Source organism: Manacus candei, unplaced genomic scaffold (genome assembly GCF_025592945.1).
Source record: "Manacus candei isolate 608988 ecotype Guabito, Panama unplaced genomic scaffold, ASM2559294v1 h1tg000043l, whole genome shotgun sequence".
NCBI lineage: Eukaryota > Metazoa > Chordata > Aves > Passeriformes > Pipridae > Manacus > Manacus candei.
In genome coordinates this window covers 14,906,839-14,931,776 of record NW_026138091.1, presented here as the reverse complement: position 1 = coordinate 14,931,776, position 24,938 = coordinate 14,906,839, and the positions used below count along the sequence as shown (strand labels likewise).

General features: G+C 38.3%; 1 protein-coding gene and 2 long non-coding RNA genes across 3 annotated transcripts in view; 2 read left to right on the top strand and 1 right to left on the bottom strand.

Annotated features, from left to right (window-relative positions):
• Nucleotides 1-2,467, bottom strand: part of MDFIC (MyoD family inhibitor domain containing) — a 52,553-nt gene extending 50,086 nt beyond the window's left edge. The window contains 5 exon segments of the mRNA XM_051795980.1: nt 1,150-1,305; nt 1,585-1,768; nt 1,770-1,997; nt 2,083-2,247; nt 2,399-2,467. Coding sequence (XP_051651940.1) covers nt 1,150-1,305; nt 1,585-1,768; nt 1,770-1,997; nt 2,083-2,247; nt 2,399-2,467 — 802 coding nt within the window.
• A 913-nt stretch (nt 2,468-3,380) lies between these two features.
• On the top strand, nt 3,381-18,956 carry LOC127474593 (uncharacterized). Its single transcript, XR_007905907.1, has 5 exons — nt 3,381-3,734; nt 6,801-6,841; nt 13,863-14,056; nt 14,831-15,890; nt 18,773-18,956. It is a non-coding gene; the product is annotated as an uncharacterized LOC127474593 (long non-coding RNA).
• Nucleotides 18,957-19,031: 75 nt separating this feature from the next.
• LOC127474602 (uncharacterized) lies at nt 19,032-20,294 on the top strand. Its single transcript, XR_007905917.1, has 2 exons — nt 19,032-19,153; nt 19,818-20,294. It is a non-coding gene; the product is annotated as an uncharacterized LOC127474602 (long non-coding RNA).
• The last annotated feature ends 4,644 nt before the right edge of the window (nt 20,295-24,938 follow it).

The following is a 24,938-nucleotide window of genomic DNA, read 5'->3' as shown; positions in this document are numbered from 1 at the left end:
ACAGGTACTGATGGTTCTGGCAAAAATATGATTCTAACAGTTCAGTTCTGCATGGTTGATCTTCTGTATCTAATCCTTTTTTATTATTATTTTTTACTGTTTAGAAGTTATGAGTCATTCTCTAGGACAAAAAAAAAACAACCAACAATAAGATAAGCATAAGCCAACTTGCTATGTCTCCCTGCCAAAACATTTTTTACTTAGCTATGGATACTTTCTGGTTTCTCAAATGAGTCTCCAGCTTTGATTTCACATAGCTATCGATTTTCCAAGTTACAAAAACACGACTACATCCTTAATCCACAGTTGCACAACTGTGTTACCAGGCTCTGCTCCAGTTAACCAGTTATGAAGAAAGTTACAGTTCTTCAACAAGCTTATTTGTCTGTTCTTTGGAGAGTTTTTAAACTCCTGTAGAATTATGGAAAACAAGTTTGTAGCTGTAAACAAATTAAAAAAAACAACTCCTCATCTTCACAGACCAGGACTTGAGAGGCAAATATACTTCCAGTTTTGAGGATAACCTGCAATACACTTTGTCAAACTTCCCTACATGAAGGTGATCAGAGTACCAATACATTTTCTGCAAATGCAAATAAGGCATAACTTAAAGAATTTCTCTTTAAGATGAATGTACTTTTAAACAATCTATTTAATAGCTGAAATGAAACAGGTTATATTCTCAGAAACTGACTTGAGCCGCAGCGTCACAGAGTAATCCAACAAAAAAACAGCAAAGTGACCTCCAACCTGAACAACACTCCTGCTGTTGGATCAACCTTCCTTAACTTACTTCAAGACCTGGAAGAAGAGTTCTACAGGAAAGAGCAAAGAGCTTCTAAACATAAACACAAAGCTGAGAAACAGGAAAGGGATTTTTAAGGAGCAGCATCTGCCTCTGAACAACTGCAGTTTTTCAAGTACTGAAAACTGGTGCTGAGATCACTGCACCTTCTTTTTTCTTTATATATGGGAATTTCTGGTTAAAACAATAAAGAGGTGAAGTGAAAGTGCTACAGAGACACACTAAAGAGCGGAGGGCAGGGGAAGGGGAAAGAAAAGAGGGGTTAAAATTCTCAAAACAAATCAGTAAATGTATCATTCAAATAAAAGGCGCAACAATTACAGAGAAACTTTAAAGCAACTTACCTCGAGGGAGAGAGATCAAAGAGCTGTTTTCAGTTGGAGCTTGCGTTGGCCCTCCAGGCCCCGGAGGAAGAGGTTCTCTCACTTGGGACATCTGCCAGCTCTCGCGTCGAATAACAGAGAGCCTGCACCCCTCTCCAACAAAACTAACACGCGACCCTGAAGGAACAAGCAAATGAAAAGGCTCGTTAACGTATTTTATGCAGAAAACTCACGGCTCGGGGCGAGGGACTGCGGAGGGGGAGCAAGGAAGCGGCGGCAACTTCGCGGCGCGGCTGCGGGCGCGCCCCCCGCCCCCTGCGGCGAGCGCCCGTGGGGCCAGGGGGCGGCGGCCGCGGGGCGGGAGCGGCCGCGGGCCCGGAGCCGGGCGGCCGCGGGGGGTGCCCGGGGGGGCCCGTCCTTCGCGGCGGAGCGGGCCGGCAGCGCGGCGCGCCCTACCTCCGCATTTCCTCCCGCTCCGCCGCGCCGCCCGGCCCTCCCCCGCGCCCCGGCCGCGGGATCCTTCGCGTGGCTTCCCCGCTCTGCTGCCACCGCCGCGCCGTCCGCCCCGGCTGCCGCCTCCTCTCCCGCCCCGCGCCCGCGGGCCTTCCCCCGAGCCAGTGGCGCGCACAGCCTGGCACTCGCACCCGCTGTCCCCTCGCCGCCACAGTCACTCCTTCTCCATCATTTCCGGACAATGAAACATCCCACTCCGGCTGGCGGCGGCTCTGCAGTCCTGCCGCCCGCCAGCGACGGGCCCGCGGGCTGGGCTGGGCTGGGCTGCGGGGGGCCGGGTCTGGGGGGCCGGCCGGCCGCGGGACGCCTCGCTGCCCCCAGCCGGGCCTCCAGCCATGGAAATTCCCCCAAGAGACCTAAACCCATCAGGCAGAAATAGGCATGAAGGGAAAAAAACAGGATACTGTGAAAGGGAGGCTTTCCCGCCCGGGCAGGGGTTGCAGTGCGGCACTGGTAGCGGCGCGGGGCACGGCGCACGGCGCAGCGCTGCTCCCGACTTGGCCGCGGCGCTGTGATCGCCCGCAACCAGTTGCGCCTCGGCGCGGGGAGCAGCACGTGGAGCGCCGCAGGCCCCCGCCTGCTCTTCCACCCCTCACCTTCCCCTGTCTGGTAACATGCACATATATACATAAAAAGGACTCCACAGCGGGCACACAGAAATACTTAAAGAACACGAAGAATACAACAAGCAGTTTTCAAAAGTAAAACCCTAGAGTGCAAACTACTTCCTGTGCTGTCATCTGCCAAGCAGTGTTACCTGGACTTTCTTCATATAGGAAATACATTTCTTTCCCATGGCACAGACTGATGTGATCATCAGCCTCATGCTCCGTTCTTGCCCACACCGTGGGGTACTGCAATTATCGCTCATGTGTGTGCTGGTGTCCCCAACCTACATGCTTTGCCTTGCTTGTCACAGTATGTCACCTTGAGCTATCAAACCTTGTCTATGTTTAAAATGTATTTTCCTTTAAATTTACAAGCAGGTTTTTTGTTATGGTTTAGTAAATACACTTTACTAATATATCTCATTACCGTGAGATACTTAGATAGATATGTTTTTTGGGAAACAAAAGTAGGAAGACAGCCAAGTTATAGACTATCTGCATCCTAACATATGAGATTAGAACTGGTGGATATTTATTCTGATATCACGTATGCTAAGGAATATGCTCAGGTATTAAAAGTTCACTTTTTAAAATTTAGCATTTCCCTGCCATGTTTGCAAAACAACCACGACAGCGTGTAAATACCTGACTAGAAGCCAGTGTTGCGTGTAACTCCACACTCTTCAGGGCCAACTCAGACTTCAGAAGTCATTGGTAATTTTGCACATTGTATAGCACTATTATTGACATTGTTGGTGCAAAAGAGAACACTGTGACAAAAGGTGCATACACTTTCCTCTAAGAAATACTATAATTTTAAAGCATTTCAGTAACCTAAGTCATTCTTTAAATTTTTATATAACAAAATGGGGGGAAAAGGAATGTTTTTTGTAGGAAATAAGCTGTGTAAAAAAATCCATTTGGGGGCATATGAAGTTATTATTGCACTGTGGAATAATAATAATATTGGTTTCAATATCTACACTTCTCATCTGTGAAAACATTGCATAACTTTCCATAGTCCTCTCCTTGCTGTCCTGAGGGCAGAGCAATTGAGACACAAGGTAGAATGACTTACCTCAAACTCCCAAGTGAGTCAGTAGCAGAAGAGAGGTTATGACTCACTCTCGACATACAAGCTTGTGTTTTTCCCTCTGAAACTGGAAACATAGCAGAGAGCAGTGGGAGGAGCAGTAATTTAGCCAGCCACACCCTGCCTTCAAAATATTTCATTGGATAATAAATGCCTGTGAAAAGATGATACTGTGCAGGGTTGGCGATTTGGGTTTTTTTAACCTTATCTATGAAACCATATGGTAAACTCCATGACTTTCAGTTTATCATTTAAAAGATCACTGGATGAGCTCATCCTCCCAAGGTTCAATTGTAGAATTTACAGCAACTAGATGAATTAACAGGATCTCCAGTAGACATTGCAGCTGATGTAGTGGGAGATAATCCTAAACAAAATCAGATTAAGAAAAGGTAAGAGAATTCAATACACAAAAAAGCTCAATTCACTGAAATAGCACAATAAAAATATTGCACAATACATGATATATTACATACTAGAGACTGTGATAATTCTAAAAAGATGGGTCCAGTGCGGTCACTGTTAATAAGATATCACAGATGGGCAAAGCTCATTGGCATAAGCACTTCCTGACAGTACAACATACTTCTAACAAACACTCAGCTAATCTAAAATAATTGTTGTGTTACTTTCCTGTGTAATACGTATAATTCTAAAATGTTATTGAAAATTGTCAGAAAGTGAGCATTTCAGATATTAACACCAGCAGTCTTTCAAGTCAGCTACAAATATGAGATATGCTGTATTTTATTATAGCAACTGAATTATAGGCTGTTGCACATAAGTATTCCAATATAGTCTTCCATTGCTAGACCATAAAATTCAGGTCTTATAGGCAAGTAATGGCAGATTTTGGAGTGGATGTGAAGAGAAACTCAAAAGGTTTCTAGATGGAAAATAAGTACAGTTTGTAGGCAGGTAAAAATGTCCAAACCCCCCCCCCCAAAACCAAAAAACAAACACCTCACAATAAAACCATGCCACCACCACCAACAAAAAACCCTCCAATTTTTTTTTTCTCTGTTAAAAATAAATGAAAACACATCTCTATTAGAAGCGCACAAAATGTAGAATATAGTCATATGTCTTCAGGACAAAATTGTTTATCACCATTTCCTAGCCTGAGTTCCTACACAAACCGTGCAATAGATATTACCTCCAATCAAAATAGACTTGTCACTGAACAAAAAAAGTGTTTTAGAAAGACAAAAGTTGTTTGTTTAAAGTAACCCACAACATCACAAAATTAACTGATGCAAAGTTTACTTACATTATTAAAATCTGGAGCTATATTTCTAGCTTGAGTTTTCCAAGGCAGACTTCTAGTCTTTGTGCTTTTTTGGGTATCAGATAGTTTGTTTTGGAGGAAGTTGTGGATAGCAGAGATGCTCATCTCAACAATGCATAACTCTTCCAATAAAAAATATGATCAATAGCTATTAATTAGGGATCAATGCAGGTCTAGGTATCCAAACTTTCTCCCTATCTTGACATTACTCTTTTCTCCCTAAGGCTACTCTTTAACTGATGCTGATTTCCTTCTGTCAGCAGGAACAGAGGAAGCTGAAAACATTTTACATCCATCTTAACACTCTAGATCACTTAAATAGTTCTGAAAAATGGACAATAATGTTATTGAATTTAAATTAGCCTTCTGCTATGTCTGAGAATATGACTTTCAACTTTGCAATATGTATTTTTAACATATCTGTATTATTCTAAACTTCATTGTTCTTTTCAGTATTAGGATCATGGCAAGATCTCTGTCCTAAATATTTGATAGTGCAGAAATTCTGAAATGGGAGGACTGCTTTAGTTAAAAGGGCTAAATAAAAAACGTGGAGTTAAAACCAAATTATATTGTAAAATAACAAGTGAATAAAAAGATATACAAGTGAAGCTTACAAATTATTTTTTTTCTTTTAATTTAGATCAAAAGCAGAAATATGTGCAGTATATGCATAAAAGCACAGTAAAAGAAAAAAAGTGCCTGCTTTGGAGTACCTTTGGTGCCTGGTGTTCAGGGCCCAGCTTGTATACTACCCTTCTGCAAAACATCCTGTTTAAAGACATAAATTCTCGGGTGCCAGAGCAGAGTTGATTGCAGCTGTGTTCTAGATGAGGATTTGTACTTCATAAAGCATAAAGTGCTGTGGGATTGACAGTGACTAAGACACCAGCTGGTCCTAACAGGGCAATCAACCCCTTCTAGGTCAAGGAAAAATGCACCTCCAAAGTGCACAACCATAGAAGCAAATAAATAGTTGAATATCTAAAATGAAACTAGAGACATGCTGACTTAACTCCTTCCATAACCAGAAATGGAATAAAGAAATGCATTCTCTTTTGGAGAAGCAACTTGTTCCAGTAATGCTGTATATTGACCTGGGAGCAAGAGGGTTTTCTACCATAAATGATACTTTTTCAGGTTTGATGTTTTCCTGCCACAGGATGGACTCTATAGTGGGGAGAAAGGGAATATGAGGCTTAATGACTGCTTTGTGCTGGCTCAAGCTGTCAATTGTGAGTTAAACTCAGTGTAAACATGAATTTAAAATAGGAAAAGGGATTTTTCTCCATTTTATTTTTCTGTTTATAGTAAGTATAATAGTGTAAGAAATATTTTGTTTCTGTAAAAAAAACAGGTGGCAAAGATTTCATTGAAATTGATAAATGATTAAGTAAAACAAATCTCTGAGGTTAATTATTTTTGATGTAACTCCAGTGAAGTCCTAGGAGTTGCATGAAGACCAATTCAGCTCGACAAGCTTTGTCCTGCTTAGGGTGAAACACATCACATGACATGGCTTATGGTAGTTTCAGCTATTACTTAGCAAGCTCAAACAAGTAGCTCACTCAAGCAGGTAATAGACCCCATGAAAAATAACAGATCATATATTCAGGCATGCACAATGACGTTTCATCATAACAAAGTGTCAACTAGTAATTCATTACCTTCCTACAAATAAGTCAAGAAGAAGTATTCAGTATTCAATTACAACTAAGTGTACTGGATTGCAACAGTTAATTTATTTGCATATATTCCTTCAGTTATTCAGTGTTTCACTTTGCAGTTAATATTGTTGCTTCATTAATAAAAAACTTTTTTAGGATTTCAGAAGAAACTTAACATTCAGCAAAAAATAATGTTTCAAACTCAGTACTGATTTTTTAATGCACTCAAGATTATTTGGAACTTGTCTTCACATTAAAGAACATCTCAGCAAAGGCAAGCAATGGACAACAGCATCTTTTGAGCTAACTGGGCAGGAATTTTAAGGGAATATTGATTAAAAAGCTAGCTGAACACAGAATATTGTAATGTGAGCTATGTAGAGACTTAGTAAATTTATAATCATGTAATGAATTTACCTGAAACATTAAGTCCTAATAATCCTAGAGGCTGTATTTATAGCATACAAAAAAAAATTTAGCCAAATATTTCTGATGTTTTTCAGGGTAACAAGGCTCCTTTTGCTTCTGCAAATTCCTTACAATTGTGAGTATTCATGAAATTTACATTACCTTTTCTCAGAAGTATCAAACTAATCACCAATATCAAATGATGTTTAGGAAAATACCATATCTAGAATTCTACAAAAAACCAAAAATATTTCCATGTGAAAAGAATACCTAGTGAATCCTTCCCAAAAATTTTAAAATTATAAATACTAAACCAAGCATGTTTTACAAATAGAATCAATAATGCAGTGGAACAGAAGACTGTGATATATTGCTTGTGAAATCATGATAACACATCCTGAGATCTATAAAAATTTAGTTAATTTTGTGCATCTTTAATATGAATTCATAATACAGAGTACGGTTGCTCCTTATGAGCTGCCAGGGAGTACACTATGAATGAGTATTAAAAACATTGTGCATTCTATCTTATATTTTCATAATACTCTTACTTACATATTGTGTATTATTCCTAATACATATTCAGAGCACATATTGTAACAGCTCCTTTGGAATCACTAACATGTATTCTGTGAATGTGTATTAACAGCTGAATGCATTTGCATATTATGAGTCCATAATACTGAATGCACAACCTTTGACAAATCTTTGATAAAAAGTCATTGCTACACATAGAATCAGAATTTATTTTCTCGTGCTTCTCACTCACAACTGTGCCATCTTATACAGTTATTTCTCACTCATATCTTTACAACTGGAAAAAAGTAACCAGTACCACAGTAATTCTGGGAATTATAGTTTTCTTGAAGTATTTCATGAGGTTGTTTTTTTTCCTCTCTTTGTTCTATCTCATAATCAATATTTTCTTTCATTGCCTGAATATATCCTCCTAGCTTTTCATTTTGGCATCCATATAAATGACTGGACTAAAGTCTTATCATCAAGTGCTCATTCAGATAGTTCATGTAAAATGTAAGTCATAGGAAAAACTAACATAAAAATAAACCTCAGTCATTTCTACTAGTATTTTTAGCTATCATGATTTTATTTTTTTGTATACTTGCCTAAAATAATGGGGCTTTTACCAGCCAGGAACATACAATTCTCAACATTGAACAGAACTAAAATTAAAAAATAATGTTACAAAATAACATGATTACAAAACTTCATTTGGATCAAAAAGTTACTGTTTGTCTACATTGACAGACAAGCTGTCTTGCAACCCATGCAAGTAAAAATGGAAAGAGACACTTCATTTGTCTAAAACAAGGAATGAAGGAAAAATAGTCATCTGCCTCAGTTTCTTACTTTGCTAAATGAAATGAATACAAATCTTGGGTCCAGGTTTGATCTAATTCTGTGACTACACTGTTAGGATGGGGATTTTCCCTAGAAAGAGAAAGAAAAGCTAAGGAGCACTTGGCTTTTGCTCAGTTCCCTTCCTCGTCCTATAGAGTTGCTGAAATAGCTAGAAAGACACAAGAGGAAATTACCAATGCCATTTCAAGGATAGTCACCATACCAACTATTAGTTTTAAAATACTTTCAGTTGTATTATTACTTTTTAAAATAAAGCAGAAAGTATTTTATCTCGTTTTCTCAAATGAGTGAACTTGGGAACAATTGAACGACTTAGGCCTCACATTGATGCAAACAAAATTAAAATCTTGACCCATGGATACATCAATCTGTAAACTGTTACATTAATTTGCTCTGCACTTTGCAGGGAAATATACAATTTGGGAATTTGGTAAAACAAAGCTAGTGTTTAAGAAATACACAACAGATTTCTATACATATCCATTAATGTCTGTCTAAGTATCTGTCTAGACATCCGTAGTTAACTACACTCACAGTGTGCATGCGTAAAGGATATGCTACACTAGACCATGAGATTATACATTTATCCTCATTTGTGAAGGTGGATGCCCAGAACTCATGAATGGAAAAAGATATGTTATAAAGTATTTAATCCTAATCAATATTTATTAACAGAGACAAAGTAACAGTAACACAAACCTAAAATATTTTAGTAAAAAAACCAGCAAGATGGACTTCTTATAATTAATGAAGTTTTATGATTTATTTTAACCCTAAAGTGCATTTCTAAAAACTCTAATTATACTAATGTAATAAAAGAAATACAATTGTCACTTAATTTCATTAAGCATAACAGATGACAGTTTCAAAGATTAATGCTGAAACTTGTGAAAATTGCAAGTTCAGGTTGAAGTGACAATAATATGGTAGCAATGGGATAGAATTGTGCTTCTCACTGCCTTAATCAATACTAAAACTTATTTTTTCATGTATAAAGAATGTTTAATTTCATTAATTTATTACTAGGTTCTTTCTGCTTAAGTCTTTCTGTCTTTGGATTTTGGTTACATTTTAAAATATTCTGCCTGCTTATAAATCCACAGCCAATCTCATAAAATATCACCATTGGGAAAGAATCAGTTTTCTGCGTGCCATGTGCAATTTGGGAGATTGATTGTATAACTAGATCAATTACAGGGGACGTGTCTCTATTAAAACTGGAAAAGTTGCACTCTTGTCACCTATGCTATACTCTGTGCAAAATCAGAAGATTTACACTTGTTCAGCTTATGATACCTCACTTATCTTTGCAAAACACAGGCTATACCTACAATCCCCTAGCAAAATCTAGATGTTTAATTTCCATTTGCAAGTACACACACTACCAAACCAAGTCAGTGTTATATTTAGCTTAGCAGAGCCTATATCATAGGTCACGGATCTGAAGCTCTTGAGCTGGGACTGAGAAGATCTTACCATAAAATATTTTCATTACAACTTTATGATTCAACACACAAACACACACTCCATGCTACTGTGCACAGATGAGGTTTGCTTATGTCACACTTTGTGATAGACCATGTAGTTGAACCAGTTAAAAACTTTAATTTCTAATGCAGTTAATAAACAGTGGTAAGGTGTGTGTACAGTAGACTTTTATAGACAGCTATCAGTAAGAATGCTTACAGCACCTGAATAGAAAAAAAAAAACAATTATTTGGACTATTTGCTTTAAGTATGGATAAATAACATATAATAAAAATTGATACATAAATTTAAACTTCAGAAGTGACAATGACGGCAATTCCCTTTTAAGCAATCTCTTTCACAATTCTATAAAGTCAATACAAGAAGGGTTTCTGGAGCAAAGTTTTATCTCTGGGTTGGGACACAAAGACCTTTCCAAGTAAAAATATAGGCAGTACCGAGTATCAGACCGTACTGAAACCTACTCCTGTCAACAGGTCTAAGCTTGTCTTTGACACTGCTAAGGACTAGATGTAAACATTTTCATGTTGACTGTAAATGACCAGGAATGCGTTGTTTGCTTTCTCTGCTAATATCACATATTTCTACCCTTCTCGGGTTGTATAAGCTCTAAGTGATGAACTTGCAACTTATATTGCTCTTTACATCTCCTGTACATCTGGCTCATTATTCTCATAACCTACCAAAATTCACATATAAGTGGATAATGTCTTTTAAACTTATTAGTCCAGTTTGATTAAGAGACAATGTTCATAGTAAAGGAGTATATGAGGCAATTTATGGCTTTTGAGGGTGATTAAATGCTGAAATGGGTCCAAGGCATTTGATAATCACAAGAACTATTTATTGCTGGAATATTCCAGCCACATGACTGTTTTTCCCATCAGCCAGTAAGAGAAACACATTTAACAAACAACATTAAAAAGACAGTTTTTTCTGGATAAATGAAGGTTTGAAAGCAGTTGAGAGCCCCTGCTCATGTCCCATGAAGGGCAGGCATAGGTAAAATTTATATAGAATTCAGAAGGAATGTGTTCCTCTCCCTAAGAGCAGGGCTAAGGACAAATAATTGTGTGAGGGAATTACCTGTATAGAAACTGAGGGCTGAGACTGCAATATGAACATATGTCATTTGAGTTAGGATTTATGACTCATTTTCATATTGCTACTGTAAAAGGTTAACAATTATCATCTGTGAAACTGACCTGTTAGCACATGTTGGAATCAAGTCCAGAGTGGTTACAATTCTCCAGTTTTTGGGAACAAGCCTATTTAATTTTTACCTCCAAAGATATAGATGAAGTAAGGAGTGACATCTTAGAAAAATGCCACTGCAGAATTAGAAGGGAGATTCTGGTGGAAAACCCTCCTAAGAGCTTGGAGAGGAAGTTCAAGTTGAGAGTTTGGGGAACTCTTTTTTTTTTTAAACCCAAGAATATTAGTCTGTAATCTACTGACTTCCAGAACTGGGGAAACCAATCTGTACACGCCTGGTGACATTTCTGATCATCATTCTCCTCTTTGCCCTTCCTCTAAACTCATATGCATTGGTCTAAATCTGCATAAAATTCAACCTTCCTTTCATTTAATAGAAATGAGGAAGGAAATTTGAAGGAAGATGCTGAAGAGCTGGACAGGTTTGGAGGATCTGTCCGAGAAGACTACACAGGAAACGGATAACTTAGCTTCCACTGGAAAGCTAGCACTTCCTTGACTGTTAGTCAGAAAAGAAATATAGCATGTTTGTCCTTTTCACTGACCATTACAGAGAAAAAGAATTGAAGGTCTCATTTACCCCAACAGTTTTCTGTCTTCAATTTTCTGACATTCTCATTTCATATCCACTAGTAATGATTCACAGAGGTAACAGGAAGGAAATCTGAATTGGTGAATATATTTAATAGTGTTTTTTAGTAGCATTCTGGCAAAGGTAAGAGATGGACACTACTGAACAGCAAAAGAGTACTTTTATTTACAGTTGCTATGTGTCTGATTTCAGTGCCTAGTTTCTTCTCCCTAGGTAATTTCAGAAGGGGGAGAAGGAGGTAGGAAGACCAAGGAACACATCATTGCAGAAGGGCACTGATTTTCACTTCTCTTTGCTCACAGATGCTCTACAATTCCCATTACACAGGCGGTCTCACATGGTGAGAGGGCAGACCTGAGGAACTGCCATGTTGAAGCACTCCATAGATTTTCCTAGAGCAGCCTCTCTCAGAGAGCAGGCAACACCAGATATTTCAGGGATAGGTGCAAGAATTCAGTAATAGAAGTGTGGAATAATTTCTTCACATCTACACACAAGAGATCTTATGCTAATTTGCAAAGAGCAAATCTGATTCTTTACCCTAGACATCAGAGATGGTCCATATAAGAGACTATCCCTACACATAAATGGCTTATACAGTTCAATCATTATATTCTGTTCTTCACAAAGGAATGTATAAAATTTCACTCTAATATTATGAGGGATTTAATTTTTGTTCTCTAAAAAGCACTCAAACCTTAAATTGAACGTAGTCTCAGTGCATATAAATTTTGAGTCCCAGATAAATTTCTTTTTTTTTTTTTTTAACACAGGAAACCTCAACTCTCTTCTAAAATCTACCACAAACTTTCACTATATCTACAAACAAAGCACTTAATCTTTGCTTGCCTGCTTTTTATTATCTATTAAATAAGAATGGCAGTATTTGCTTTCCAGGAAGCCTATATTCACCTGAGATCCTGGGAAGGCAGGTACCAGTGAATTCCAAGCAGAAATTATTTGTTAAAACTCTCAAGACAAAAATTTGCAAAATCAGTAAACACACCTGTCAGTGATCTTCACCAGGACCTTGTCAGGAGTCTCCATTAGAAGTCTCCATTACCAGATTTTTAATCTTGCCAGACTGTCAGCATTCAAGTTTGGCCCATCTCATCTGTCTGATTATTGACAGAGATGGCTTTACGCACTTTTGCTTTCCTTAGGCAGTCAGAAAGGATGTGATGACAAAATCAGAGCTACCACTGAGATACCAGGGTAGTTATCTGTGAAAGCATACTGGGCCACGGTTTGAGAACAATCCCACAACACTATTTAGAAGTTGACTGGTTCTTGTTAAGGACATAACAAATCAGCTTGTTCATTCTTGGGATGATAAATGCCATTTCACTGAAGCACAACTGAGTTCCTTTTACATTTTCTATGTGTAGCAAAAAATTCAATAACAATACTTAAACCTTCTGAAATGAATAACCTCTTGAAGCAATAAATCTGTTAAAGAAAAAAATGGTTTCTGGTCACTTGGGCTATGTGTTTAAGGATTTGAACTTTCTTAATGCCTAAAGCCTGGAAAAAAAGTCCAGAAAGGACACCCAATTAGAAGGATATTGACTCATCCTTACAAAGAGGTGGGGGGAGGTAGAAAGGGAGGAAGGAGGGAAGAGATCAAGGCTTATAACGAAAGTCCTATTCATTTACAACATCTTGGCTGTGGAACCATTCCAGCATGCTTAAAAATACTTTATCCATTAGTTGGGAACTCTTTTCTAAATGACAACTTGATGCCACATCTAACCACAACCAGCTCTGTTTTCCCATTGAACGTAGTAAGGTTCACATGATCAAAAGCAGCTTGCCATCTCTTCTGGACATTGTAGAGAGGTGAGGCAGAGTAAAGCAAAGGTGCCTTGTACAAAACAGAAATCCCTGACCTCCAGCATGCAGTGAGGGGAAGAACAATACCATTCAGTTCCTCCCAGACTATTTTAAGAAAAGAGAATTAACAAATAGAACATTTAGCTAGAGTTCTCCTCACATGAAAAACAGGAATAGCATAGGTCGATCAAGTTATTAAAAATAAGATAAAATAATGACTCAGTATATGAGCTCAACATTAGTCCTTTGCAATTTTATATGACAGTCTTCATGCTAAGCTCTGACCATGCACCTGAATAAAATCATCAAACATATTTTACCGGTGTTCCGACATATTAGCTGATGGATATGCATTTTTAATTACAAATACTAAATGCTTGTTGAACAGTAGAATTTTTTAAATCAAATTATTTGCTCCTAGGAATGCTTCCTTCTCAGTTATAAAGTGCTATAGCTGGAACTATTTATATTTTATGCCAGGGACTGTGGATACAACTTCATATAAAAGCTTTTCTTTATCTGAAATGTGACTGTTGCTGTAAAGTTGGCATTTCTACCTTTTCCTAGCATTTTGTTGCATATGCTTTCAGAGTTTAGTTTAAGGAAAATAAATGTCTGGTTTAGTGTGTGTTTATTTCTCTTGACACAGACGTTGCATCCTTATGTTAGTTTGCATTGAGACTCTGGAGAAGATTCTGCGAGAATATTGTACAGTTGATCTTCTCATCAAAGTATCAGCTTTTCTAAATGTGTCAATCAGCTACAGCAAGAAGTACCCTATATTACAGTATATGCCATCTGATTCACCTTCTTACAAGGATCATCTTTGTAACCTTCTCTCATGTGGGTATTCTTAATAACACCAGCCCTATATAAATGCAAAAAGACTACATCTATATCTACAGCATCTGTTTAAAGTAAAAATACAGGGAAAAAATGCTTAAGTTCTTATAAAACAGTATTCAATAATTTATATTTTGGTGTTTAGATTTTAGATATAGAGCAGCAAGGTTTGTAAGAATTCCTTGCTGTCTTTGTTTAAGTGATTACTTTTAAGCTAGAATGTGGAAGTAGTGGTGAAAATTGACATTGTAAATAAATATTCATATATGTCCATTTGCTCTTGAACACAGTTCTATTGTAAAGAACTCAATGAGTGTATACAATAACTACCTATTTAGTCAGTTCCTGAGACATGATAGTTCTTAACCTAGGTTTGCAGGTACCTTGAAGTGTTTATGAACAATACAATCTGGTTTCTAAAATATATCTCCTTTAATGCATACAGGCATGTTGTAACCCAGCTCTGCAGAAGGCTTAAGAAAAATGGCAGGACAAGATCAAACATTTGTTTACATCTCACCTCCAACAAAATATACTTTTACTTTGGCTTACCTTTAAGTGGATGTAACAATTACACAATGCAGTAAACCACAAGTGAAATAGAGAAAGAGAGACCACAGGTCACACTATCCAAAATGAACAAGAAACAAAGTCTGGTTATGGTTTTGGCATGAGAAGTGTTATCTATGTTTTATGTGCAATGCTGGGCTTGTAAATGTTTCTAATCTAATGGGGAAATGTACCCAGACTTTAATAGCTCATTTCATTTTCTAGGCTACATCAAAGAGCAAGATGACCTCTACGCAACACCAGGAATGAAAAGAATTCCTGAATTGTGAGCCCAGCCGCCAGGCAATTTCAGAAGCCTTCCTGTTGCTGCCTGTCTCCTGTCTTTTGATGAATTGGCTCATTCTTTGGTTTATTTTTATTTAAGAGCAAAATTTACCTACAGCATAGGAATGCTCTGAAGATTAATTCATTTGCGTACCATGTGATATATATGCTGGGTAACAGATATCAGTTGTGGAAGATAGAGTGCTGCTAGGAAGCTGTCCAGGACAAACTATCTGATGGTGTCTGTTGACTTTAAGCTCCTTGCTTTGTCACTGCTCACAGAACAAATCAGGGCAGAAAGGAAAGGGTCTCAGGGATGGCCTTCTCTTTCTGATCAACAGTAGAAAAATGCCCTGTGGTCCACAGCCAGAAGACACTTGGGCAGACTGCTTCCATGTCCTTATGGAAGGTCAGGTGTTGAGCCTTGCATAAATTTCTACTTCATTCCTGCCTGGGCTTCTCTGTCAAAAGTACTTTTAGCTCAGGTTGGAACTTAATGTATATGGAAAGATGTTAATCAGACAAACTTGACCCTCAAGCAAAACAAAGGATGATCAGTTTGTCTGTATAGGTGTAGCCCATATATCACGTTTCACTTTATTATTGAATTCTAATTTGGGGGGCTAATAGACTCCTTGAAACGCTTAGAAATCTGTGCCTCCTCAAACATAACCAGTCTTAAGCCAGATCTTAGTACAAAACCAACTAATTATTAATAGAAATATTGCAATGAATACCTCAAACTCAAAATGTCACTATTCTTTTTGTCTACAATAACAATATCCTGTGCTCCATCCATAACATGAAAATTGAGGTACTTTTGCATATCTTAATAAATTAAATAAACTTTTCTAGAATGAAAACTATACCAAATACAACATGAAGCAGAATTAAACACTTATTAATTCTGTTTAGAGAGATACATAAGGGAAGGAATGTTTATTTAATTAAATTTATAAAACAAGTAGAGAACATAATAGACCATTCATCTCTGTACCAGGTGAGACCATGTTCAATGTACCTCATTATCTTGTCTCTTTTATATCTCCTTTAATGCATGCAGGCATGTTGTAACCCAGCTCTGCAGAAGGCCTAGGAAAAATGGCAGGACAAGATCAAACACTTGTTTGATCATCAAACGTTAGCTAGGAGAAGATGCCTACACAAGAACAATTATATTTCATAGAATAATAGAATGCTAAGGGTTGATATGGACCTTAAAAATTTAGTCCCAACCTCCCTGCCATATGCAGTGACGCTTCTCACTTGACCAGGTTGCTCAAGGTCTTATCCAAACTGGCTTTGAACACTGACTGTGTTGGGGAACCCGCAACCTTCCTGGGCAACCTGTTCCTGTGTCTAACCACCCTCACAGTAAAGAAACTTCTTCCTAGTATCTAACCTAAATTTCTCCTCTTTCAATTTGTACCCATTACTCCTTGTCCTGTCACTACAGTTCCTGATGAAGAGTCCCTCTTTGGCTTCCCTGTAGGCCCCCTTCAGATACCAGAAGGTTGCCATGAGGTCTCTACACAACGTTCTCTTCTCCAGGATGAACAACCTCAATTTTCTCAGCCTGTCTTCATAGAAGAGGTGCTCCAGTCCTCTTATCAACTTCATGGCCTTACTCTGGACTTGTTCCAACAATTGCATGTCCTTCTTATGTTGTGGACACCAGAATTGTATGCGGTATTCCAGGTGTGGTCTGGAATAGTAGAGTGGGAGAATCACCTCCTTTGACCTGCTGGCCATGCTCCCCAGTGCACACTGCCAGCTCATGTTGAGTGTTTCATCAACCATATCTCACAAGTATTTCTCTGCAAAGTTGCAGAGAAAGTTATTAAGTTATACTTCCTAAGTCTACTCTTCCAGGCCACACATATTTGCAGTTCAGAACCAGTCAAAAGCTATTCAGTCGCTTTTTTCAGTTTTCTTCCAGTTCTTTTTCAAATGTTTATCAACTTTTAATACGACAAATGTCCTGTAATAACTTAATTACATGAAGAGGATTTTTTGTTGTTGTTTTGAACTTACCATATTCAAATTTCATCTGATAGCTTTTTCTCACTAGAAGAGGCAGTACACAATTCTTCAACTCCTTCATAACCTTGACAATTTTATAAACTGCTGTTACATTCCTCTTCACTTTTCTTTTTTTTTTTTTCTAACCTGAAGAGTCTTAAGATGTTTAATTTAGAATTCTATTGAAACTGTTTCATGCTTTTGATCATCCTGGTTGTCTTCTCTGTATCTTTCTGACTGGGGAGGGAGTAGAGAAAAGTGAACCAGAAGTATATACAGTGTTCAAGATGAGGGCACACTGTGGAGTTACAGAGAGGTGTAATGATATTTTCTGTTTTGAGCTGACATTTTCATAGAACTGTTTCTCTACAGTTATCCACTATTTATAACTTGAAGATTTCATTCCTGAGTGAGAGGTTGTGTATGTTTGGTTAGGATTTATATATAGTTAAAGCTGAAGTTATTTTTCCCCACGAACATCACTTAACATTTATTTACATTTAATGTCACTGGTTTTTTATTACCAAGTATTGTGTTCTACAACTTTTTTCAGCTGGTCCTCATCCTTCTTGCCCTGAATAAGTTTGTAATACTAACAAATGTTATTATCTCACTCTCCACCTACCTTTCCATTTCATTTTTGTTTTACCAATCTGTTTTGCACCCCCTCCCTCCTCCCCACCCTGCCCGGTAATGAGGATGGATTTAAGGAATACAGACACCAATTTTAACAAATAAGTATATAAATTTACTATAGTGCAAAATAGTAAAGAATTACAAAAGAAACAGTGGTGTATGAAAGGATGCACTTAGCAATGCATCTAATCATTAAGTCGTATAATGATTAAGAGAGAGATACATCGCCAGTTACCCTAAGTATTTATCATCATCCAGATCACACTTCAGCTGGGAAGGCCCCGGTCACAGTGAATGTTTGGAGAATCATAGAATAGAATCATAGAATCAGCCAGCTTGGAAAAAACCTCCGAGATCATCAAGTCCAACCCTTGATCCAACACTGCCGTGGTTACTAGACCATGGCACTAAGTGCCACATCCAGTCTCATCTTAAAAACCTCCAGGGACAGTGATTCCACCACCTCCCCGAGCAGCCCTTTCCAATTACTCTCTCTGTAAAAAATTTCTTCCTAATATCCAACCTAAACCTCCCCTGGCACAGCTTAAGACCATGCCCTCTTGTCCTACTGCTGGTTGCCTGGGAGAAGAGACCGATGCCTGCTTGGCTACAAGCTCCTTTCAGGGAGTTGTAGAGAGTGATGAGGTCTCCCTTGAGCCTCCTCTTCTCCAGGCTAAACAACCCCAGTTCCCTCAGCCTCTCCTCACAGGACTTGTGCTCCAGTCCCTTCACCAGCCTTGTTGCTCTTCTCTGGACCTGCTCCAGCACCTCAATATCCTTCCTGAACTGAGGGGCCCAGAACTGGACACAGTACTCCAGGTGTGGCCTCACCAGCACTGAGTACAGGGGAAGAATCACTTCCCTAGTCCTGCTGGTGACACTGTTCCTGATCCAGGCCAGGATGCCCTTGGCCTTCTTGGCCACCTGGGCACACTGCTGGCTCATGTTCAGCTTCCTGTAAATCCAAATTCCCAGGTCCCTCTCTGTCTGGTTGCTCTCCAGCCACTCTGTCCCCAGCCTGTAGCACTGCATGGGGTTGTTGTGGCCGAAGTGCAGGACCCGGCACTTGGCCTTGTTGAACCTCATCCTGTTGGAATGAGACTCTCTCTCCAGCTTGTCCAGGTCCCTCTGCAGAGCCCTCCTGCCTTCTGGCAAATCAACACTCCCCCCCAACTTGGTGTCATCTGCAAATTTGCTAATGGTACACTCAATCCCCTCATCCAGATCATCAGTAAAGTAGAACTGGGCCCAACACTGATCCCCGGGGGACACCACTAGTGACTGGCTGCCAACTGCACCGCTGCAGCACCGTTCTCCACCACTCTCTGGGTCCAGCCCTCCAGCCAGTTCTTAACCCAGCAGAGAGTCGCCCTCTCCAAGCCATGGGCTGCCAGCTTTTCCAGGAGTATGCTATGGGAGACAGTGTCAAAGGTTTTGCTGAAGTCCAGATAGACACATCCACAGCCTTCCCCTCATCCACCAGGCAGGTCACCTCGTCCTAAAGATCAAGTTGGTCAGACAGGATCTGTCCTTCCTAAAGCTGTGCTGGCTGGGTCAACCTCTTCCTGGTAACTGGGAAACCCTACACAGTGTGTCCACTCTCAGGTGAAGCCTCCATCTTTGCTGTGAGAGAGTCCAGCTTATACAGTGTTAAACAAACCAACTTACATCACAGATTGCTTTGGTGTGGCAAAGCAATCTGGCATTATTCTGCCCCTGGTTTTCCCCTTAGGCCTGGCCAGGGCCCAAGGCAAAATCAGGGGGTCAATTTGGATTAGCTACTATCCAATGCCCCATGGCCTCATGGCTTTGACTAGTCTCTAAAAACAGAAGTTATGGCTACATTGATATCTCAAATATGAGCAATCTGTGGCTATTTGAGGTCTACCATTTTGGTTGGAAAGGAAAGGCATATTTATAACACACTCAAGCCTTACTAATTATTAATAATATACCGTTGTAACAGGCATAAATGTGTATTCTTAAAACATTACTAAGGATTATATAGCATCTTGGTAAATAAGCAGATATATGGCTAAATGCAATACTAGGTTGAAGAGTTCATTTTATAGGTCAGCTTTGGCTCAGGGCCAGTCCTTTAGGCCCTGACATTACACATTTCTAATGTGTTTAAGAGCACAGGTCTACCACACACTTTTGTGGTGTTATATGGACTGTATAAACTTATTTTGTCTCCAAATTTTCAGCAATTATTCATCCATTCAAAGACCTTCCCTGTTATCTAATGACAGCATAATCTGTTTTACAGGAACATTCTAAAAAGGACAAGGAACACTGTAAAAAGCCTTTTGGCATTGCAAGATGACTTCAGCAGCTGGATTGTTCTTGTCTGTGTGATTGCTGGCTCCTCCAGTGAACAGTATGCAAGATTTTAGGTGTGACTTTGCTTTACAAAAGCAACACTACTTCTCCTCAAACATATCATATTTATTCACATCTCTACTAATACTTTCCTTCTATTCTGTTTGTAATTGCCCAGTTCAAACAGGAACAAGTAGGTTCATTGATTCTCCTTGGAATTTATTTATTTTTTAAAACAGCAACATATATGTAAATTTCATTCCTTGGGTTGCAAAGTGGTTAAAACAAAAGGTTACACAGTGTAGTAAATAATCTGGCATCTTCATACCAAAATTACTCTAAAGTTCTTGGTTTTCTGCATACTAAGTTATCTTTTAATCTTAATTTCGTAACTTTGTTCCATAAACTCTTTTGTTGAATCAGATTCATTGGTGTCAGAGCCTGTTTTTCAAGGGCTACAGTTGTGGAACCAAGTTTCTCCACAGTTAACACAGATACAAGAAAATTCTTTAAGTTTCAGCTTTATCTTCCCTATATCTTTTTTCTTGTACCTTGATTATCTAACATCTCTACAAACTCGTTTCTTTCTTGCAAGACTCTTGTTTGTTATGTGTTTGAAAAAAATCTCTTTTTATGTCTTTTGTAAGTTTGTCTTTAATTCATATTAAGGCTATCCTTTCCAATTTCTTCTTTTTTAGATGTTTTTTCATTCTGCTGTAATTCCCTTTTTTGAAAATTAGTGTGGCTTTTTGGCTTTGTTTTTCTGGCAGTGATTTTGAAATTAGGTACATTATGACCACTCTGTCATTCAAAACTTCCTGTGTTGACTTCAAATCAAAATTAAAAAATCAAAGTCTGCTATAATTCTGCTTGCAATAACATTTACATTAACACCTTTTATTTTAACATGGAGGAAATTTAACGAACTCTTGATATACATAGTAAAGGGCATGCTCATAGGAAGGAAATGGTGGGAGATCACGGTATGATGCTACTAGGATAGCATACCGGAATTTAAAATTATTCTTTATCATTCCAAAAATAGAAAATGACAGTAGGCAAAAACTGGTATGAACCAGTGCAACTGACCACATCAGCTCCAGCCAATGACAGTGGGACAATGTCCCATGCATATTGCTGAGCTGAGCACTATTGTCAGCACCAGTCTGCAATTCTCTGGACCAGAGATGAACAGATGATTATTGCCCTCACAGCAACCATTGAGATATTTCCTCACATGACAACACATTCACTTCTTTCCCAGAACTTCACTTTTGACACTTTCCTCTGATCTGTACTGTCTTTCCACAATATGCTCAGGCAGTTGGGTCACTGTGGTGGTGAAGAGCAGTGACAGAGTCCCTGTACAGAGCTACTTGCTGAGGTGGTGGGTTGCATATGGAGCAGAAAATATGGCTATTAGGAAGATATAAAGGACAGCATGTTGGGGCCAAAACCATTGTATTGGGCATTTCACAAGCACAGTCAATCTGCCATCCAAATGTCAAGATGATCCTTCAACCTAAAAGAGTCTATATGGAGCCTGTGCCCCCCCTAGATGGGATGATGAATGACCCCCACAAATTAAACTGTGTGGAAAAGCCCAAAATGTTAAACCAAATATAACAGGAAACACTGACTAGAAAGAGGAAATCAGGATTACACTGCCAAAACTGATGTTAAATGGGACAGAGATGGTCACTGACTTTTATACAGAAAGGTTAAAAAAACTAAGGGATGCTACAGTATGGTAGTACCTGACAGAGTGGTAAATTTTACTCGCCTAATAGTTAAGACAGAATTTGGACACAGGAGTTTGTTTGATGTGATAGTGTTAAATGCTCACTGCTACAGAGTCATTTCATATTTAGGAGGACTGCCAAAAAGCATTTCAGAATTTAGTCAGTTATGGAAAATGTTTAACATTTGGTTTACAGTTTGAAGGATCCCAACCAGACCTGCAACAGTGACATTCTTGTGGCTGTTACCTGCACCATTTGTAGTCTCAAGCTGTTAATACTTCTCTTGTAAGATTAGAAAATAATTGCAAATAGCTCAGATTAGGAAGTGTGAATGTCACTTAAAGCTCATTTCTGTTTCATGTTCTATCTAGCATTCTCTGTAGGCAGCAGCTGAGGATCTACAGAAAAACAAGAGCCTAGAAACAAACAATAATAACAAGCCTTAATCAGAGTGTAATAATCTTTTCAATTGCACTTATGTTTGGAGGTAATCACTGATATTCACACGACACTGAATAAGTAGCATTTCATATGGACTTCATAGTTACAGAAAGAAAATAAAGAATTTGATTTCCTAAAGAGCATCAGGAACAAAATATGAAAAAACACCCACAGCTCTGAAGTTTTAGCTCTGGCTTTTGGGAGACCTGGCTATTCTCTATTATGGCATAAGACACTGTGCATGCTTAAGCAAATTTTGCATCAGTTCTACATTAACACTGTGCCTGAACCCATTTTTCAGTTGTGATATTGCAGCTGATGTATGTCCACCAGGTCACAGCACAGAGACAAGCATGTCTGGACCTATGCGAAAACATGTACTTAGCTGGTGGAAGTTTCTATTAGAAAGAGTGCAAACACCACCCTGATTAGATGGCAGATGAGGGAATGACTTCATGACAAAGGGTCTTTAGAGACACAACCATCATAAGGAGTTGCCACCCCTATGTCTCTTGTTCTGGTGGCAGTGGGGACAAGCAAGGTTTGCCATACAGAGGAGAGCTGCAATTGCCACAGCATGGGAGCATGTGAGTTGAGAGGGCTTTCAACACAGATATGCAGTTAGACACCAAGATCTGTGGATCTAACAATGTAGTCCTACAGTGGCTCACCTCTTGTGTTTTTAAAATACAGTAATAATACCTAGTTCAGCATTGTGTGCAAAAATTAACTTCCAGTGCATGTGAGGTACTTGAAGAAAAGGCATTGCAGAGTAAGAGTTACTTTTTATTTATACAAGAAAGATGTCATTCACTATTAAGATCTTTTCACAAAATTGAGATTCCTGAATAAATTAAGACATTAATAGCAATAAACTCAACACTAATTCCAGATATAGAAGAACAGTGCTTTTCACAATATAAATAATACAGAAAGAAAATAAGATTTCAAACCTCTGCTTTATTTTTATGTTCATACACTAAAACAATATATATACATTACACACAGGCATGGGCATAATGCATGTGTCCTAGCCACTTGAAAGCTTTTTATCTGCTTCAAAAACAAAGTATATTGCAACGTGATACTGAATGTATACATTTTGTACAGGTTTATTTCTTTGTTTGATTAAGACAAAAAAAATTGTGCTTTGGGGGTCTAAAATGTAGAAATTGAATATCTGAAAGGAAAAAAGTATCCAGTGTATTATTTAGATATTTATCATATTCTGTCACATAATCTTTGCATTCATAAATATGGTAATCAAGGACTGTGGACTGTAAAATCAACTATGTAGTAGCATGTGAAAAGTAGTGTTGTAGTTTTTCATGATGATAACAGTGAGATATGAGTTTCTTTATATACACAAATATGATCTCTAAAATGGCCTCTATGAGCTTAAAAATGGACAATATTATGAAACTTGTTAAAGCCAAGGTGAACTCTGGCACCATATCCAAATGCAGAAAAAGACAGTCACATTTTTCAACATTTCTACTGCTGATGGCATTGAAATGTCAGCAAAGCTCAAAGCAAAAGTACACAATAAATTTGATATTACACCACATGTTTGATTAAGCCCAAGGGTGAAATTGTAACCTGCAATTTTATTCTGAGTCAGTAGATTTCTGACACATTTTGATTTTTAACAAAGGGAAACTCAGTCTTAAGATTTCACAGAATTCAGTAGGACTGTCATTGTCTTATTCAGACTCTGCTAAAAATTGGTCTTTACAAGCCCAGTGGACGCAAATACATGAATAAATTTTATTATTGCAAAAATTGTTCCCAAGGAATACTAAGGTTATGATTACACTCAAAACACAGACTATTAATTAATGGCACATGTGTGGTGAAACAGTTACAGCATTTTCTCATGAAAATGAGATTATTTTCTATTTCAGATTTTTAATACTTTAAAAATAGTTTTATACATGTACTTGAAGTTGTTCACGCTTAAAATGTAATAGTGTTGATGAATGAAAACATCAAGGAATTTCTAACCATACTCGTTTATTTTTAAAATCCATTTATTCTCATTATGAAGTATAGGATAATTCCAATAACAGTTAAAAAACCCAACTCTGCTTAACAACGAAGACACAGGGAAACTGTATCAGTTATTGTGACAGGTCTTGAAGAAGAGACGCTTGACTATAGATGAAAGAAATACAAATGGTAAAATCCACTCTGGTTTATGACCACAGAGCATGGTAATTAACTGACACATATTCAAACACTTTTTAAAGAAATATCCTATTCAAAAGACGCGTGTTGTTTTTGTTGTTTCCTAATTTTTATCACACTGCTGGATGGCTCAGAACTGATGCTGTCAAAGCGGCAGTCAAGGACCGAAGTAATTGGAACTGCTGGGTAAAAAGACAAGCTCCATACAGGAATTTCCTGCCACTCCAGTGACTGTGACAGAAAAGCTCTGAAAGTGCCGGCAGAGATTTAGAATGATGAATAGCTGCTACGGTTAGTGAGAAATCTTGGAAGTTCGGTTTTGTTTTATTTGGTGAAATATTACCAAAGAAGGCTTGAAGCCTATGACTTGTAAAATGTAACTCCAGAATGACCTTTGACAGTTGGGGCTCCTGTGGATGTTATGCTTCTATTTATCTGTGAGTATTGTCAGGTCCTTTGTCACATTTTTCAAAATAAAAGCACAACCTTTGTCCCACTGTTTGTCATTATTTATAGATTACAAGGTCAATTCCTTTATTTTGAGACCTCCTAATTTTCCTGATGGTATTTCTTGGAGTCGTCTTTTCTACCATTCCCGATAATTATCCCTGTATTCCATTCTCCAGTCTTCAGAGATAAACTAACAAGGCTATGTCCACATAATGGACTTCAAAGTAAATTGTTGCAATGTTGAACCT